Here is a 17921-nt window from a genome sequence, read left to right on the forward strand (position 1 = left end):
GAAAAGCAGAATCAGCATTCACTCCAGAACCGCTGGATGGGAAATTGCATTTCCTGTGCACTCTATTTTCTTATGTTATTTCTTTTTTTCATTTTTATATTTCAATTACAGTTGACAGTCATTATTATTTTATAATTGTTTTAGGTGTCCTGTGGCTTAAAATCTGAGAAACAGTTGAACTGTTCTGAGAGTCATCCAGGGCCTGTGATGATGGACATTTGAAGTCACCCGGTCTCCTCAAAGAGTATTTTCTCCCCTTGCACCAGAAAATCCTTCACCTGAGACGCTGCCAGTTTGGGATGTTAACTGATTTGAACATTTCTTTTGTCCCTTCTGTGGTCCGCTCTCTAGGATTAGGTTAATATGAAGGGAACATATTTGAAAAAAGAAGAACAACAAGAAGAAAGCTTGTTGTTTTTAAGAACATGGGATACTTTGAACTAAGCTGAGCAGGTGGAAAGCAGTGTAACAATAAAACCGTGGGGGGGGGGGGGGGTTCTTTACAAATAAAATAAATAACACTGAGCCCTTAAAATGTGCCAGGCATCATACAAAGTGCTTTACGTGAATTACTTAAATTTCACCACAAATTTAAGAAATAGGTGCTATCCCCATCTTATTGTGCAACTGGAGAAACAGACTTGGAAAGTTTCGAAATGGCTGTAATAGGCTCCATGAAGAAATGCGCCCGTTCCCACAGCCGTAACTGCTGCGAGGTGCTGGCACACACCTGCTGGACCAACGCCTCCACGCACATTCGCAAACCTCATGTCCGAGTGAGTTTCTGGACGCGCGGGGCCGTCGCAGAAGCCACGACAGGCTCAAGGCCAAGTTGAACTCAGCTCCTGCCCGGATCTTTGCGTGTGAGACCAAAGGGAGACAAACAGGGGACTTAATCCTGGAAGCGCAGGGCCCCTAGTGGGTGTTCATGCTCCGGCGTAAAGAAGGGCGCCCAGGCTTCTCTCTAACCGACGGCACGGGAGACCAGAAGGCACGTGGTCCTGTGCGTGAGGCTGCCCCCCCCGTTCCCCCGCCGGAAAGCGGGGAGACCGTCCGCAGGTCGCAGCTATGCGGGTTCCCAGGCGAGGGCCCGGGGCCCCGCCGCTCCCGCCCCCGAGCCCTGGGGGCGGAGCCGAGGAACCGAAAGGCAGCGGCGCGGGGGGCGCCCGCGGCCTGGGCGCGGGCATGGGGCTGCGCGCGCTCCCGCGGCTCTGGCTGCTGTGCTGGTGCTGGAGCTGGACCTGGAGCTGGAGCTGGAGCCGGAGCTGGAGCTGCGGCCAAGGCTGCGGAGCCGGGCCCGGGGCCGCCTCCGCCCCGACGGGCCCGCGGAGCCGCGAGCGGCAGGCAGCCGCCTTCCGGGTACGGAGCGCGCCCCCTGTCCGTCTCCTCTCGCCCTCTCCCGTCCCCGTCGGGGCTGCAGCGGGGGCGCCTCCAGGCGCTGCGGCTCCCGGGGGCCCCCTTGCCTGCAGCTCTGTACGCGCTGGGGTTTCTGAGCTAGGGTTCCACCCTCCCCCCCCAACCCCTTCTCCCTGCCCCCCCGCGTGCCTGGGTCTCCCGCTCTCCCGCGCCTTTGCTAACCCGGAGATCTGATTCTCCCTGAGTGCTTTTCGCTGTGGACTGTTACGCTGCGCCCCAGCGCATCAGTGGACAGGTCCGAGCCGTTCCGGATCAGAAGCGCCCCCTGCCGCCGCACCCGTGGGCGGTTCGCGCTGCAGCCAAAGCCGTCCCGTTTCACACTAACGGGACCCGACCTAAGCTGAGGAAACTGCCTCGTTTCTTCCGGAAGGGGGCGCTCGTAACCTTCTTCTGGGAGCAGAATTTTATAAAGAGCCTGCGTGGGGGGGGGGGGGGGATCCTGCCCATTTATGATTTTCCTGAACTGGGGCCACTCCTTAGACTCGCGCACTCCCTTAGAAGTTCACCTGACTTGATGGAGACTGATTTAGAGAAAGGGGAAGCATTTTATTTCTTTTTCAGATTATTTTGAAAAAGCTTCATAATTTATGTTTAGGTTTTACCCCAGCATTAAAACTCTGGAACAGACCAGTTAGCCAAGTATAAATAAGGTTCGTTAGAGAGCATTAAGACAAAATATTTATTGATGTCAAAACGACATGTTTTTCCTAGTTTTATAATCATAAGATAATTTCCTCAAGTTCTTTGGCCCTGGATCCCCTTCCAGACAGGAACCTGGTATGGCTTATTGTAACTCATTCAATTAAACACATTCAGTCAAAACAAAGGAAAACAAGAAACATGTAAAGATAATCCTTTTTCATCAAATCTGTTCAAAGGCTGTTTTGATTTATCAGCTCCCATTTTTCTAGTATGTGATCCATCTGTTTTTCAAACTTTTGCACCTTTCAAAACTGCTGATGTTTCCTGTGTTCAGCAACACTTGATATCTTTTTTTATTTTTATCTATTTTTAAAAATTTTAATTACAATTTAAATTTTGGGTGGACTTGGTATGTATCCTACCATGATAGCAAATAGGAAATAAGTCTTCTTGGGTATACTGATACTATTATTTTACTTTGGAAACAATCTGTGGCTTCTCTTTCTTTTATTTGTTTATTTGTTTTTCTGTGTCACAGGATCTATGACTCTGAGAGCAAATGGGCAGAGAGTCTGGGAGAGCTATCTGACTGCAGTGAAGTTCTTACCCTGAGGGAAGGAGAGAGGAAAGGAAGGTTGGGGGAAGTGCCCTAGACTGCTGTCTAGGAAAGGCCATAAGGGGCTCATTAATCAAAACCCAGCTTTCAGAGGCATGCCCTGTTTCCCCCACATAGACCAGTCTTAGTGCTCAGTCATTGGATTCGCTAGGTGCAACCTATGGGAACCTGGGAACCGTGTTCTCTGGGTCCATCCCGGTAATTCAGCCTGCAGAAGTTAAACTCCCTGTCGATGGAGGTCCATGAGGCCCATTCTCATGGCTGCCACATGCTCTGTGCATTCTCTGGTTACTTCAGTTCACAAGGATGGCCAATCAAGACTTGCAGAGTAAACGAATCCTCTGAATTACTTGGCAATAGCCACCTCTGGCTTCTGATTGTTACTTGCCATACACATTCCTGTTTTGTATTTCAGTTCTATGTCTTGTATTTATACCTCTCCTCTGCAAATTACATGCAAAGCTCTGATTCATCAGGATTATTTATAAATGCCTAAAACTCAATAACTGTTTATTTTTTTTACTGATTAACAATCCTTCAAGGCATGTTCAATAAAGGAGAGATAAGATTATGATAAGTCCCAGGGATAATTTGCTTAAAAATAAACAGCTTAAAGCTATTAAGGGCATGACATAAATAAAATGTCCTTTATATATTTATTCAACAACCGATATTAATTAAGCATCTGTTGTGTGCCAGGCATGGGCTTGGTGTGGGGAATGCAGTGATGAATGAAAGACAGGCCTTCCCCTCATTTTGCTTATGGGTTTAAGAAACAGACACAGAATAATCAGATAAACAAATACAGAAGAGAGAGAATTGGAAATGTACCAAATGGTGGCCTCTTGAATATTTTATTTATTCTCCACAATTGTTAGTATGAGGAAATTGAGGCATGCTCATGTAATAGACAAGCCTAAGATAAATTATCACAAAAGCTGAGGAACCTGTAAATAATGGTCATGTTTTCCCTCAAGATAGAAAGACCAGCCTGTCTTCCTGGACCATTCCCGGGATTCCATCTCTCACGAAGTTTTGTGCCTTAAGTGAGATAGGGATTCGAGAAAGCTCAATAGAACCAGATTTATTTATTCATTATTTCCTCATTGCCTTTCCCATGCTTCATTACTAAGTGCTAGGAAATACAAAGATAAAGAAGACTCACTTTCCAAATTCATAATTGTTTAATCACATGAGTGTCTATTGGTGACCATTTCCACTGGTATCTAGTGCTTATTTGCAATATTTTTTTTTTTCACTCTGTTAAACAAATATATATTTAGTGCTCTCCAAGTGCTTAGTGAAAACAATTACAAATGGATAAGACATACCTCCCCCAGCCTCAAAAATATACCTGAAATCAGATAGTAGCTCTAACACAAAACATTTATAAATATGATCTCATTATCTTATACAACCTTTCATTGTGACCTGCCAGAAATATATCAAGCTTTGACTTTTATACCTGAAGAATATCTCCAACTTAGTTATACACAAATTGCTTTGGAAAGTTAGCATAGGTGATATAAATTACCTTTTTTCTTTTCTTTTAGGAAAGTCTTAAAAGACATCGATACTTGAATTCTTTATTTCCTAGTGAAAATTCCACTGCCGTCTATGGGATAAATCAGTTTTCATATTTGTTTCCTGAAGAGTTTAAAGGTATGGTGTAGTGGTCCTATTAGTTGATTGATTCCCTGATATTAAGTTGTTTCCTTAATTTTTGAGGACTTGTTTAATTGTGAATCTAAAAAATTGAGTAATAGTTAACATTTATTAAATATTTCCTAAGTATCAAGCATGTACCCGGTGCTATCAGAAAAATAAATTCATGGCCATTCTTCTAATTATTACTTAAGAACTAAATATTAAACACATAGAGACTTCCATGTGGCTGTAAGGGACAATGAGCACCTCATTCCTTCTGCAGTTTTAGTGCTGTTTCTTTTCAAGTTGCCCATGGTTCCGTAGATTATGATAAAACAAATGGTACCAATTATATTCATTTTTATTATTGACCTGTTTCTTTCAAACAAGTCATTTTATATGGCAGCTCCAGCCCTATTGTAGGAATGCTTATCTTTTATAGCTTTCAGTTGACTGCATTTCATGCTATGGAAAAGCACATAGAAAAATCACAAATGGCAGGCTCTCCTGCAAAGCTTCTGTTTCTGTTTGAAAAGTTCCTCCTAAAAGAACCCCAAGGGGTCCTCCCTATAATCTAATATTCTTATCTTTTCATTTCATGTTTCTACTCAGCTATCTATTTAAGGAGCAAAACTTCCAGATTTCCCCGATACTCCTCAAAAATGCCATTGCCCATCTCCAACATGTCTTTGCCATTAAGATTTGACTGGAGAGACAAGCATGTTGTAACACAAGTGAGAAACCAGAAGGCGGTAAGTTCTAGGGTTTTGTTCTTTTTAATCATCTTAGCATGAGAACTCATCTTTGAGGTCAAGTTCAATCAGATTTGTAATGGAACCCCTCATTCCTCTAGGAAAAATCACACCCCAGTCACTCAAAAAATGGCAATAAGCTAAGACTCTGATGGAATGGTGGCAGATGAAAAAGCCCGACTTTTCTTCTGAGATAAACCTTCCCTGGTGTGTTCTCTCACTAATTACCATTGCCACCAGCCCACTGGCTCAGGGTGCTTCCCAGGAGCTGTGTCATGGTTACCAAATCCTTCTGTAGAGTAGCAGATGGCAGGCTGGAAAAGGTAAAGTTGACTACAACAGGGAAACGACACTGAAAAAGTAACAGGATACCAGATACATTTACCAGCCCTGGTCTCTTGAGTTCTCAGGCCTCATCCCTTGAGCTCCAATGGAAAACCCTAACCTCAAAAGGATCGTACACTTTCTATCTGTGACCCTTAGAAATGCAGTCAGTTTTGCTATAATGTGACATATACATACGTTCCCAAAAATCACCACCTGTGCAAAAATCATGCCGTAAAAACGAAAGGGATTATGGGAGAAATAAGGTTAGAGTACAACATTAAAAAGTGTATCACACTTATTGACACACTTAAAAAAAAGATAGAAGGTAGTAAAAGTTGCAGCACAGGGAATGTCAGCTGACGGAGGAAAGTCGATCCCCTAACCACGTGGCTATACTCTCAATTTATCTGCAGTGGAAACCTCAACAGGTCATTCAGCCTCCCCTTGTGTTTTTTTGTTTTTTTTGTTTTCAATTACAGTTGGCATACAATATTATATTACTTTCAGGTGTACAACATAGTGATTAGACATTAATATAAATTACAAAATGATCACTCTGATAAACCTAACCTATCTGATAGTATGACAACTATCCTGGACCCAGCAGTTTCCCAGTCACCATTTAGTTAGGGTGAGCCATTTTATTTCTCAGATTCTATATGCATGGTTGTGAATTAGATTTTACCACCAAATCATTTGCTTTATTGTTGGATTCATAACCCAGTGTGAAGTAGTCTGCATTCCAGTCTTCCCAGGAGTATCTACATTGTATGAAAGGGGCACTTTTAACTAGGACCCTTTCATCAGAGGAGTATACTGGAGAGAGATTTTTGAGCAGGCACTGCCCTCCTGGGGAAGCCAAAGGTAGGTTAACTAAAGCCAGCTACAGGTATGACGTCAGCAACCTGTATTCACCTTTCTCAGTGGGTGAAGACTCTGCAGTCCAGTGCCTTAGTGAATATTTTGCTATGCCATAGGCACTAGAGATCTAGCCATAAATAAGCTCACGCAAAGCCATAAAGTTGTTCAAAACTTGACTCCACAAAGACAACCAGTTGTTCTTTCTTTCTTTGCCTAACTGCAGCACGGTCCTCTAATTAGGTCAGTTCCAGCAGTTCCAAATCCCTCTCTCACCTCTGCCTTTTCTGTGGATGTCTTTCTCGTGTGGGATCTTTGATTCCATCTGCACCATCTCCTGGCTTTCTTTCAGGATCAACCCTTTTATTCTTTTGTTCTAGTTTGTCCAATGAAAGCAAGTTACTAGATCCAGAATGAGGAAGATTGCCAGCCAACCTTTGAATGAGGAATGACTAATATGGCTTTTTATCATTAGGATATTTCATATGCATTTATAATAGGCACATGCCGGCATATTGATAGCTTAAAAAGTAATGCATTCAGTCTTGTGTCTGTCAAATAATTAGTATAACGTATATGACATACATCCTCCCCCTGCCTCACCTTATCACCTTCCTAGGAGTAGATAATACAAAGCTTAGTATCAGGGGAGAGACAAGAGGGATTAGAGAATGTGGTGGGAATTGGTACGCTTCTTAGAAACAGTTCAATGAACGAACATCTCTCAAAATACCATCAGTCTCTCTTCTCATTCTCTATAATTTGGTTTTACCTTGCACTGTTTAATTTACAATAGTGATGCTACCAATTTACTTTTAACTAATTATTGGATTTTGATGTTTAAAAGAGAATTTTGGTTTCTTTCTTTTTTTCAATTTGGAAATCAAGAGGATGGGCATTTATTTTTTTTGTAGGCCTCCAGATTCTGATCACTTGATTTGATAACTTGTGATATTGGAAAATGTTGGTGAACTTGGGTTGAATATTGCTCGATAATAAATGCTACTTTATTTCTATTTTTAAACAGTGTGGAGGATGCTGGGCCTTCAGTGTGGTAGGCGCAGTGGAATCAGCATATGCAATAAAAGGGGCGCCTTTGGAAGACCTAAGTGTCCAGCAGGTCATTGACTGCTCATATAATAATTATGGCTGCAATGGAGGATCTACTCTCAGTGCTTTGAACTGGCTAAATAAGGTGACTATTTTCTCAGCCTTTAAAACTCTTTGTTTCCTCCTTTGCTAATTTAATGTGTGTACCAAATTCAAACAGTTTACTCTCATTTACTAAATAATGTTTTTTAGAAATTTAGATGACCAAAGCTTGGATTAATCAGATTTTAAAATCAATTGCTTCCAGTCAAGTCAGCCATCAAGATCAAAGGGTGGAAAATCTTACCTGAGATCTATTTTCCAAAAATTCTTTATGTTTATTTCTGAGCATTTTTTAATAGGTAAATGCTTTTTTTTTTTTGCAAATTCATAGTGACCCAGAAAGAAGAGAGCATATGGCCATATGATTACCTATTTCCATAAAATTTCTGAAAATTAAGGTCAAAAGTGACATTAGAGGTCAGCTAATTTAGTAACTCTTTATATAGATGAAGATGTGAGATTATATTGCCAAATCAGTGGCCGAGCCAGAATTGCACCTTAGGTCCTCTGCTTCTCATTGGGCATCTTTACCCACTATCCCTCAGTGTTAGTGTCCCTCAGTGTTCCTAGGATGCTCTCTGGCATTATCCTAGATCCAGCATCAATTGTGTGAAACCCCCCAGTGAGGGTGCTATTACGTTTTCTAAAAGGTTGTCAAGCTAGAGTTCCCCAAACTCAAATATCCTTCCCTTATTCATTTGCTATATTTGAGTCACTGAATGCCAAAAGCTGCTCTATGTTATGGACAACAATGAATTGTGTGTCCTCTCCCTTTCATAAGCCCAACATTCAGAAAAGGAGGAGTGTGTAAAGACAACTATAAAGTGACATACGCCAGAGGAAAGGCACAGAGAACTGGATAGAAAGAAGGCTTGGCCTAACTATTGCCTGTGCGTAGACCGCTGTGCTGAGTGAGTCTCAAAGACTTGCTGACAGAACCAGCTGCCCTATTATAATCTCAGAAGAAAGATGACAAGACTTTGTTATTAGATTGGTAGAAGTTCCAAGGAAGGAAGATATGGGAAAAACAAAAGTAAAAGAGACAGAAAGATAACAACTCTAGTTACATAGGCTATCCATAGCAACACCTAAAGATTGAATTTAAGATCCTATTATTCCCCAAAGAATCCCACATGATGAAGGTGTGGCCAAGATGAATCTTATTTGGACAAGGGGCAGCAAGTTCTATTTGATTTTCTAAACAACTGAGTGACAGAGAACACTTTGGGTGATTATTTTCTTTTAGATGCAAGTAAAACTGGTGAGAGATTCAGAATATCCATTTAAAGAACAGAATGGCCTGTGCCGATACTTTGCTGATTCACATTCTGGATTTTCAATCAAAGGTTATTCTTCACATGACTTCAGGTAAATGTCTTATTCTACTGTGCTTTTCTTCTTATGTCTTAATTTATGATCTCTCGACTGTTGGGAATTAGTAACTTGATTGAAGCCTTCGCTGCATATTTGTAAATGTTTTCATACCTACTCTTTACTAGAGAGACTAATTGTCAATCACCATCGAATGTTACAGAGTTTGGGCCCGATAGCTGTGTCCTGGGCTGACACTGTCGAAGAATACTAAAAAAACTAAGAGCTCATGACCTTAAATACAGAAGTAGGGGAAAAAGCATGAGCTTCAAAGTTGGACGAGTAGAAGTGAATTGCTAGAGCAATTCTGTAGCACACCCTATATAAGCACAAGGGGAGTGACAGATCAATAAGGATAGGCTGAGGGACAGGATTTGTGTCAGAACATGAAGGGCACGTTATCTTCGACAGGTTCAGGGGAAACAAACCTTAATGACAATAAAATTTAGAATTTTTAAATACTGGGGATTTCACTGGCCTGTAATACCATGTAATAAGGCTTAATAATATACCCATTATTAACACTGTACGTTTTGATAGTACTACACTGAGCTAATAATGGACATGAAGATGCTGTTTGGACTATATTTTAATTTGCTAAAAGCCAAAACCTTTCTGAAAGACAAGTGATAACAACTCTAGTTAGTTCTGAGGTTATAGTGGAACGTTTATTTGCCTGCTGGTCTTGACTGTGGCATGTCTACTGTTTCATAGATTCCTGTATGTTTGCTATTTTTTCTTTAGCTCTGCCTCAAAGCAGGAATTATTACTAAATTATTTCTTTGATCCTACAATGTTAATTACCCTGGCATTCTAAAAAATATTTCTCTTCTTGATCTTTCCCCTTCCCTCAGGCTGTCCCTGTAACTGGATCATGTATTTACAGTAAATCTTTTGTTATCTTAAAAAGGTGGAGACAGCTGTGTTCTGGTTAATACAGATTATCATATTTAGATTATAAACTTTTTAAAAATTGAATACAATAAAATATATACTATACACTAAAACCTATGCTGAGCAAAATTAGTTATTAGATAACTTAGAAGTGAGAGAAGGAAACAATATTGTAAACCTAGAGGATAATTTATATGTTAGGCATGCTACAAAATTTATACGTATAATTTTATTCTTATATCGATCCAACAAGGTAGGTGGAATGACTCCAGCACACAGCTGTAATTCAAACACAGGTACGCAGAACTTCAGAGCCCATACCCTACCATGATGCCTCTTTAGAATTATATAATTTTGCCTGTCTCAGGTAATGTTAATGAATACCAATTATTATTACAGTAGCAAAAATTAGAAATGACTTGTCATAGATCCCCCCAAAACATCTTCAAGTTAAAAGGTAACAAATAAATGTGTAGAATGAAAAATGCGTAGTTTCTGTTTCAGTGACTAAATTCCACTGTTAGTCATTCCATGTTTCCCTCATCTGTGGAGAAAATACCCTCTTGGTAGAAACTGATGTCTAGTTGGGCATAGTGAGGATTATATACTCTTTCAAGCCACTAATCCAGGAATGTCTTGCTGCCGCAATAAACTACCAAATGATATCTTCATGGCCTGAAATATCAATAACTTGGTGATAGTGTCCTTCATGCACAAAGCTGACCTTTAAAAATGTAAATAATGGTTTATTCATTCAGCCAAGATCAGTGAAGGCCAAACACTGTGTAACCCAAGATTCATCAATAGATGTCCATATTTGAAAGCAATAACTGTCTTTTGCAGTCTTTACAATTTAGTACTAGTTTCCCTGGCATCTTCACATTTCTTCTATCACATAATTATATTGGCCACTTTGGGGTAACCTTTCCCTATAATCTATGTTTGACATTCACTAACATAAGTTAATCAGTCTCTCTCTTTTTTTTTTTTTAATATCTTTATTGATTTCAGAGAGAGGAAAGTAGAGGGAAAGATAGTGATAGAAACATCAGTGATGAGAGAGTCATTGATCCACTGCCTCCTGCACGCCCCCCACTGGAGATCGAGCCCGCAACCCAGGCATGTGCCTGATGGGGAACTGAACCACGATCTCCTGGATCCTAGGTCAATGCTCAACTGCTGAGCCACACCCGGGCGGGCAGTTAATCAGTCTCTTGATTCTCACGTGGTGTGGCAGGGATATCTCCATGCATCCAGTCTTTCCACTTTCCTTATTAAAAGAATCCCTATATTATAGCTGGATACTATGCCAGCCAATTGCAAAACTCCATTTACGATCTTCCTTGAAGCTGGACTTAGCCATGTGACTGAACTCTAGCCAGTGAGATCCATGCAGATATATGCAGAGTGTGTGTGTGTTACTTCTGGGAAATCTTCTAGCGCCTCTCCTTTGCACTTTGCTGTCTGAAATATGTGTTAAATGGCCGGAGCTCCTGCAGCCATCTTGGACCATTAATTGACCTTGGGAATGGATACCTCACATAGCAGAATAATAACATATAAGGAGCCTGGGTTCTTAATATTCACTGCAGTCATTGACTGCCAATCTCCCAGACTTCTTGTAGCCTCCACTGTTTAGACCTGTAATTACAACCATACCTACATGTATCCGTACAAAGATTAAAGAGATCACTTTTATAAAATTTTCTTACCTTAAAAACTAAACTCCTTAACCAAATACTTTCTCTTTTGGTAGTGACCAAGAAGACGAAATGGCAAAAACACTTCTTACCTTTGGTCCTTTGGTAGGGATAGTGGATGCAGTGAGCTGGCAAGACTATCTGGGAGGGATAATACAGCATCATTGCTCTAGTGGAGAAGCAGATCATGCAGTTATCATAACTGGGTTTGATAAGACAGGTAAGTGCTGGTAAGACGTGATTGCTTTTGTAATTGACATGATTGCCACCCTTTAAAAAGTTAAAATTTGGTCTCGTTATGTCTAAGTCCTCCTAGGACCTTTACAACTTTTCAGTAGACTTCCAGATATAAATAACCCCATTGTGTTCCTCCTTATCAATTTTGGTGGATAAGTTGTTAAAATTATGATAATTACTGATTTAAATTGTGTGTATTTTCCATCTGGAATATTTAGGATAATTGTTGGGAAAATAGAAGTGCCTATTATTCTACTATACATGTCTAACAATTATCTTTTCCCTGTTTCTAATACCTTGGAAATGTGTGCATCTGTTTTCATTATATGCAGGTTCTGTATTAAGTGAAATGAATTCAAACATATATTTCCAATAATTGAAGTGTGACACTAAGTACAGCTCAAGTTTACTTAGCTAGCTTAATTTAGTATTCATTACAGTGGGTTTTTTGTTGTTGTTTTAACGTATCTTTATTGTTGAAAGTATTACAGATATCCCTCTCCCACCCCCCATTGATCCCGTCCACCCCGCATCTTCCCCCCCCCCCCCCGCCTTCCCCACACTATTGTCTGTGTCCATGGGTTACGAATATATGCATATAAGCTCTTTGATTCATCTCTCCCCATCCACTCTCCCACCCCCGCCTTCCCACTGAGATTCATCAATCTGTTCCATGCTCCTATGTCTCTGGATTTATTTTGTTCCTCAATCTATTCTTAGATTCCACATATGAGTGAGATCATGTAAAACTGAATCAGGGGGAATCAGGAAACCTGGATAGTTTAACAACAACTGATGAAACTGAAGCAATAATAAAAAAAACTCCCAGCAAACAAAAGCCCTGGTCCAGATGGCTTCACAGGGGAGCTTTCTAATTCCTTAAGTCGCAGGATTAGATAGTTTACTAAAAATTTTTCTTGCTTTTTGAGGTAGGCCTGCAGTGCTGTGAACTTCCCTCTTAGGACTGCTTTCTCTGTGTCCCATAGATTTTGGGTTGTTGTGTGTTCATTTTCATTTATTTCAAGGAAGTTTTTTCTTTCTTTCTTCATCTTATTGGTAACCCATTCATTGTTTAATAACATGCTATTTGGCCTCCGTGTATTTGAATTATAGTTTTAATTGTTTTTTCAAAGCTACTACACTGATCAAGAAATACACTTTAAGTAAACATGCATTCACACAAATATGAGTTTTTCAGAGTTTGTTACCTTTTTTTGTTTTGTAGGAAGTACTCCATATTGGATTGTGCGGAACTCATGGGGAAGTTCTTGGGGAGTAGATGGCTATGCCCATGTGAAAATGGGAGGTAATATTTGCGGTGAGTCATGAATTTGTGTTTAAAACCCCAGGCTAAGTGTCAGGAAGATATATTAAAATTACAAACCTGTCCAGTCCATAGTATGCTTCCATGTACTCAAGTCACTTTTATAGTAATAATTTTCATTCTTTAACCAATTGATAAAAATAAAATAGTGTTTTAAAGAAGAGACACTATCACACATAAATATGCTTTAAAAAGGAAGAAAGACTGTAGTGAAAACAAATATAATAAGCAAAACATTATAAAATAAAGTAATAACTTACTAAAGTTAACCACTTCAAAATTCAGATAAATATTCAATTTAGGAGGCTGAAATCCTCCAAAAACATCCCCTAGTTCCAAATTTACTTTTTAAAACTGAATGAGTTTTTCTTAACTTGTGTATTAATAATAAAGCATGGATGGAACTGGAGAGTATTATGCTAAGTGAAATAAGCCAGTCAGAGAAAGACAAGTATCACATGATCTCACTTATATGTGGAATTTATTTTGTTCATCACAAAATAAACTGATGAACAGAATAGATCCAGAGACACAGCATGGAACAGTCAAATCTCAGTGGGAAGGCAGGTTGGGGGAGTGGGTGGAGAGAGATTAATGAAAGAACTTATATGCATAAATGCATGACCCTTGGACATGGACAATAGTGTGGTGAAGGCCTGTGGGGTGGAGGGATCAGTGGGGGGGAAAAAGTGGGGATATCTGTAATACTTTCAACAATAGAGATAAATTAAAAAATAATAATATTACTTGCTCAAGGATAATCAAGAATCACTTTTTCTTTGGATCAAAATATATGAAAATGTATGAATTATTTTTGATTTAATAGACCCCTTTTCACCTGCAAAATTCTAGTACAACACCCACAAATGGAGAAGCTTCAGCAAATACCAAATGTGCTCTTTTATAGAATAACAATTGTTTTTGTTAATTAACCACAAACCAAATTAAAATAGCTAGGTAAATACTTTAAACTGTATCCTAAAACTTATATCCAAACCTATATTCTACAATTTTGATCTGGGAAATCAGCATATTTTCTGAATCAAGTTAGAATGAAACTATATTGCATATGAGAGCAATCATTTAATTACTCATTATAATTATCTCTAACATACATATAACTTTTTTAAAAAATGTAGAACACTATAGATTGTTTGAGAGTTTATGTTTTGATTCAGTCAGTGAGTACTGCCCAATGGTTCCAAAAAGTAGAATTCACGAGAATTAATAAATGGCCTTCTTTATCACCCCAGAAAAATATTTTTCATCAATTATTTATTGAAGAGAATGAGTATCATAAAATCTTAAACCAGAGCATTGCCAACCCAATCATGCCCCCACTTTGTAACATCATTTGGGGTTTTACATTGTTAGAACATCCAGATAAATTACTTCTGCCATTCATTGAACCTTTGCTACTAAACATAAATTATTTCTAACTGTGATGCCTGTGTCTGGGCTGAAGAGTGGCAGTTTTCAAAGCTCTGGTAGGACAGTTACAAGAACATAATTTAGACATTGGTTCATAGTTGCCTCAATTATCACTTTAATCCCCACCACCGTGTTTTCCCTGGCCCCCAGCTCTCCTGAGGATGAGTTGGAATAATTTCTTCTCTCTACCAGTTTCCCTTTTTGATTCTCCAAGGGTGTGGCTAGTTAGTAATTACACAAGAATCCAAATCCTTCCTGAAAGTATTTGATGATCACATTACTCTTAGGAATCATGGTATAAGACAGATAGCGTCCCATGGCCCCAAGAGATTTCAAAAACATAGCTAATTACAATGAAATCCAGTCTTTAATGGGCTGTTTATTGCTTTCACCATGATATTGAGATCTATGTTCTTGTGTGCTCAGAAAACATAGCACACATGATTTATTGAATTTTTGCTAATTAAAGTTCAAATCTTAGAGTTTGAATTTCAAATTTTATTTAAAATAGTTCTATAAATTATTTTATCACCTCTAAGTTATATACATGCAATAAAGATTTCAGATACATTCACCTGTTCAGTTAGTCATTTTATTTGAAACAAAAATATTAGTCATTTCTTCTAATACCTGCTTTTTAGGTTGCCATGTTTATACTGACAACCTATAACTGTAAAATTATTTTCTTAGTAGATGCTAACTTCTTTTGAACCCAAATGAACATCATTTTAATTTGCTATTTACAGGGAATATAAATAGGAAATAGACTCATACTAATAATTTCTTTTTTTCTTAGGTATTGCAGATTTTGTTTCTGCCGTATTTGTATGATTAATTGATAGGATCAAGAGACGACTACAAAAATGAAGATTCATAAAGAAATGGAGCGCGGTACTTCATTCTCAGCATTATTCGCCTTCAGGTTTTAGTAACTACCCACAGAAGGTTCTAGGACCTAGTAGCATCTAAACTAAGTTGTGGCATGTTCCCTTCTTCTAAAGAGATGGGCAACCATAGTCAGTATGAAGAACACCAGCACCATGGCCTGGGAAACAGTGTCCTACTCTGCAGTGAATGTCAGATTAAGATGCTTTAGGTCTCTTCACTTTGAAGAGGCTATTATCTGGTTTTGTTTGATGTTGTTTTTTTATATGTTTACCCTTAATGTCATTAAAGAGGTGATAAGAATTTCTTTTCCTTGTGGGATATAATCACTGCCTTAGCTTACCCTTATATACAAGAATAGCTAACCTAACATTTGTGTGCCTCTCATAATTATACTCTCAGCCCTCTGAGATGGAATTTTATAAGAATTTTTAAATACAATAGCTTTACCTCAACAAATAGTACTTACCCCTTGAACTGCAGAGAGATTATGGAGTAAGAAACAAAAAGACAAGATAGTTTTTTAGGAGATTGAAATTAAATGACAATAAATTATTTGGCAAGTATGTGATGAGAAAACCTCAAGCAACGTTGCCTGAGAGACAAATTATTATTTGGAAATTTTCATTGTCTGTAGGATTCACTTCCTTACTTTATCTCTCTAGATGAAAGGAACATGTTTCCTCCACACTTTCCCACCCTCTTTCTCTTACTCTTTATTGTGACATTCTTAAGTTTTCCTGGTGGTTTGACTTCCCTGGATAAGAAGTCTCATTGTTTATTTTTCATTTCTATTCTACAACTATTTATTTTTGCTCCATCTAAGCCACCAACATCAGGCTCTCACCTTTCTCTCTCATCATTTGTAGGCCAACACCCCTATCAGAGTCTAATGTCATTAATCTGGGGTATCAGCCAGCGTGTGAGTTTCTCAGGCTCTGTTTCCCCAGTTTTCTGCTTATGTTTCCGGGACTCCAGTTCTAACTACTTTTTTGTGCATCTCCTTGGCTTTGGCCTGGTTTCTGGTTCCTCATGTCCATGTTCTCTCTCTTGTCTAAGTCATTTTGTGTGGCTGTGTGAGAACCTCAGAGCATAAGAGCTTTTGATTTTATAATTGTATTAACTGAGCTATATAAGAAAATCTAATCAAATACTGCATATGTAAATATTTCTTCTCTAAAATTCATAGTCGCTTTCTAATGTAAAATATTTTAACAGAAAAATTTTTTAAATGTAACAGCAACCACTAAAAAAATTGAGGACATCCTATTTTTTCTTTTTTCCCTTTTGACCTTTGTTTTTCCATCCCCTTTATTAGAAAAAGAAAATAAAAAACAAAACACTGTATTTATTTTTCTTACACCAACCAGAACCAATATCAAAGGATTATGAGTTGACTCAGGTTTAGAAGTGTTCTAGGAAGACAAACATTGATAGTTTAATTGATTAATATTCTAGTTATCTAAGTATGCCCAAATGGAACTGTTTGTGTTCATTTACTGACGTCTATGTAATATAAATGTTTTTCTGATATTCTTTTTCAAATGCTAAAATAAATTTTAAATTACAAAATGATTAATACCTCTCAGCTTCTCAGAATTTTGATGACATTTATAATGAAACAACCTATATTTGACTTTGGGTTAAGAGGACTGTGTCCAGAAGTGGATGGCTTACATTTTGTGAACACAGTGTTAATGTGCTCACAGTGTTTACATTCACACAAGAGTTTACTCATTTCCATATCCATATACTTATTTTTTGGTTTTCTCCATAAACACCGTAATCTCAATATCTCCAAAAAACAAACAAACAAACAAACAAAAAACAAAAAAAACTCCTGCACCTCCTAGAATCTCTATTTTGGTTAACCGCATCAACCCAAAGAGTAAAATTGAGGGAAATCTTCTGAGATTTTAATTAGGTCAGTTTTATCTTAGTAACCGATCACCTAGTCACCTGCCTCCTCTCCATTTCTGCTGTTCCTTTCCAGATGCATGTTCTTTAGTATCTTATCTCCACTATTTTATAGTCTACCCAATAAACCTGTGTTCCAGAATCCAGTGGTTCTCAAAGTATAGTTTCCGGACTAGAAAACACCCGAGGATTTGTGAAACACTGATTTAATAAGCCCTCCAGGTGATTCTGATGGCTCTCATTATAATCCATGTACTGTGTGTCCCCTGGATTTACATTTTTTAAAGACAATGTTACCATGTTATTCCCCTGTTTTAAACCGAGGACTCCCCGATGCCTAAAAAATAACACGCTAACTCTTTTAAATAAGCTCTCACGCCGAAGCCCTGTTCTATCTTCTAGCTTAGTCTGTGCTGTTCCACATAGGCATAAGCTCGCCCCACAAACTACTTGAAGTTCACCCGATGAGGCTAAACCAAAAGCAGTGAAATCTTCACATAACAATTAGGCTTCCTAATGAAAACCATCAAGATGTTCTTGGGTGTGATATCTCAAAGATCTCAAAGTGGGTCTACATCAGGGAAGAGCAGAGCCAACACCCACAGAGAAGAGATGAGACACAGCAGATCCTGAAAGTGTTCCAGGAATAAAGTACTCTAGGAACTGGACCCATCCCTGTGGCCTTAGAGCTCCCCAGGCTCCTCTCAGTGTTTTAAGCTATTGGAGTAATTGTCCGATAAAACCCCTTTGGG

General features: G+C 38.9%; 1 protein-coding gene across 2 annotated transcripts in view; it reads left to right on the top strand.

Moving 5' to 3' along the window:
* Positions 1-1047: 1047 nt before the first annotated feature.
* Positions 1048-17921, top strand: part of CTSO (cathepsin O) — a gene marked incomplete at its 3' end in the record, with an annotated part of 91520 nt that continues 74646 nt past the window's right edge. Inside the window, exons 1-8 of one of the 2 annotated variants that reach the window (XM_081136654.1) lie at positions 1048-1359; positions 4228-4336; positions 4934-5073; positions 7286-7453; positions 8657-8778; positions 11432-11595; positions 12838-12930; positions 15164-16827. In XM_081136654.1, the coding sequence (XP_080992780.1) occupies positions 1069-1359; positions 4228-4336; positions 4934-5073; positions 7286-7453; positions 8657-8778; positions 11432-11595; positions 12838-12930; positions 15164-15198 (1122 nt within the window). In that variant the 5' untranslated portion in view covers positions 1048-1068. Of the gene's footprint in view, positions 1360-4227; positions 4337-4933; positions 5074-7285; positions 7454-8656; positions 8779-11431; positions 11596-12837; positions 12931-15163; positions 16828-17921 lie in introns of those variants that run through there. The other variant, XM_081136655.1, reaches the window with a different exon arrangement.

Source organism: Miniopterus schreibersii (genome assembly GCF_964146895.1).
Source record: "Miniopterus schreibersii genome assembly, chromosome: 4".
Taxonomy (NCBI): domain Eukaryota; kingdom Metazoa; phylum Chordata; class Mammalia; order Chiroptera; family Miniopteridae; genus Miniopterus; species Miniopterus schreibersii.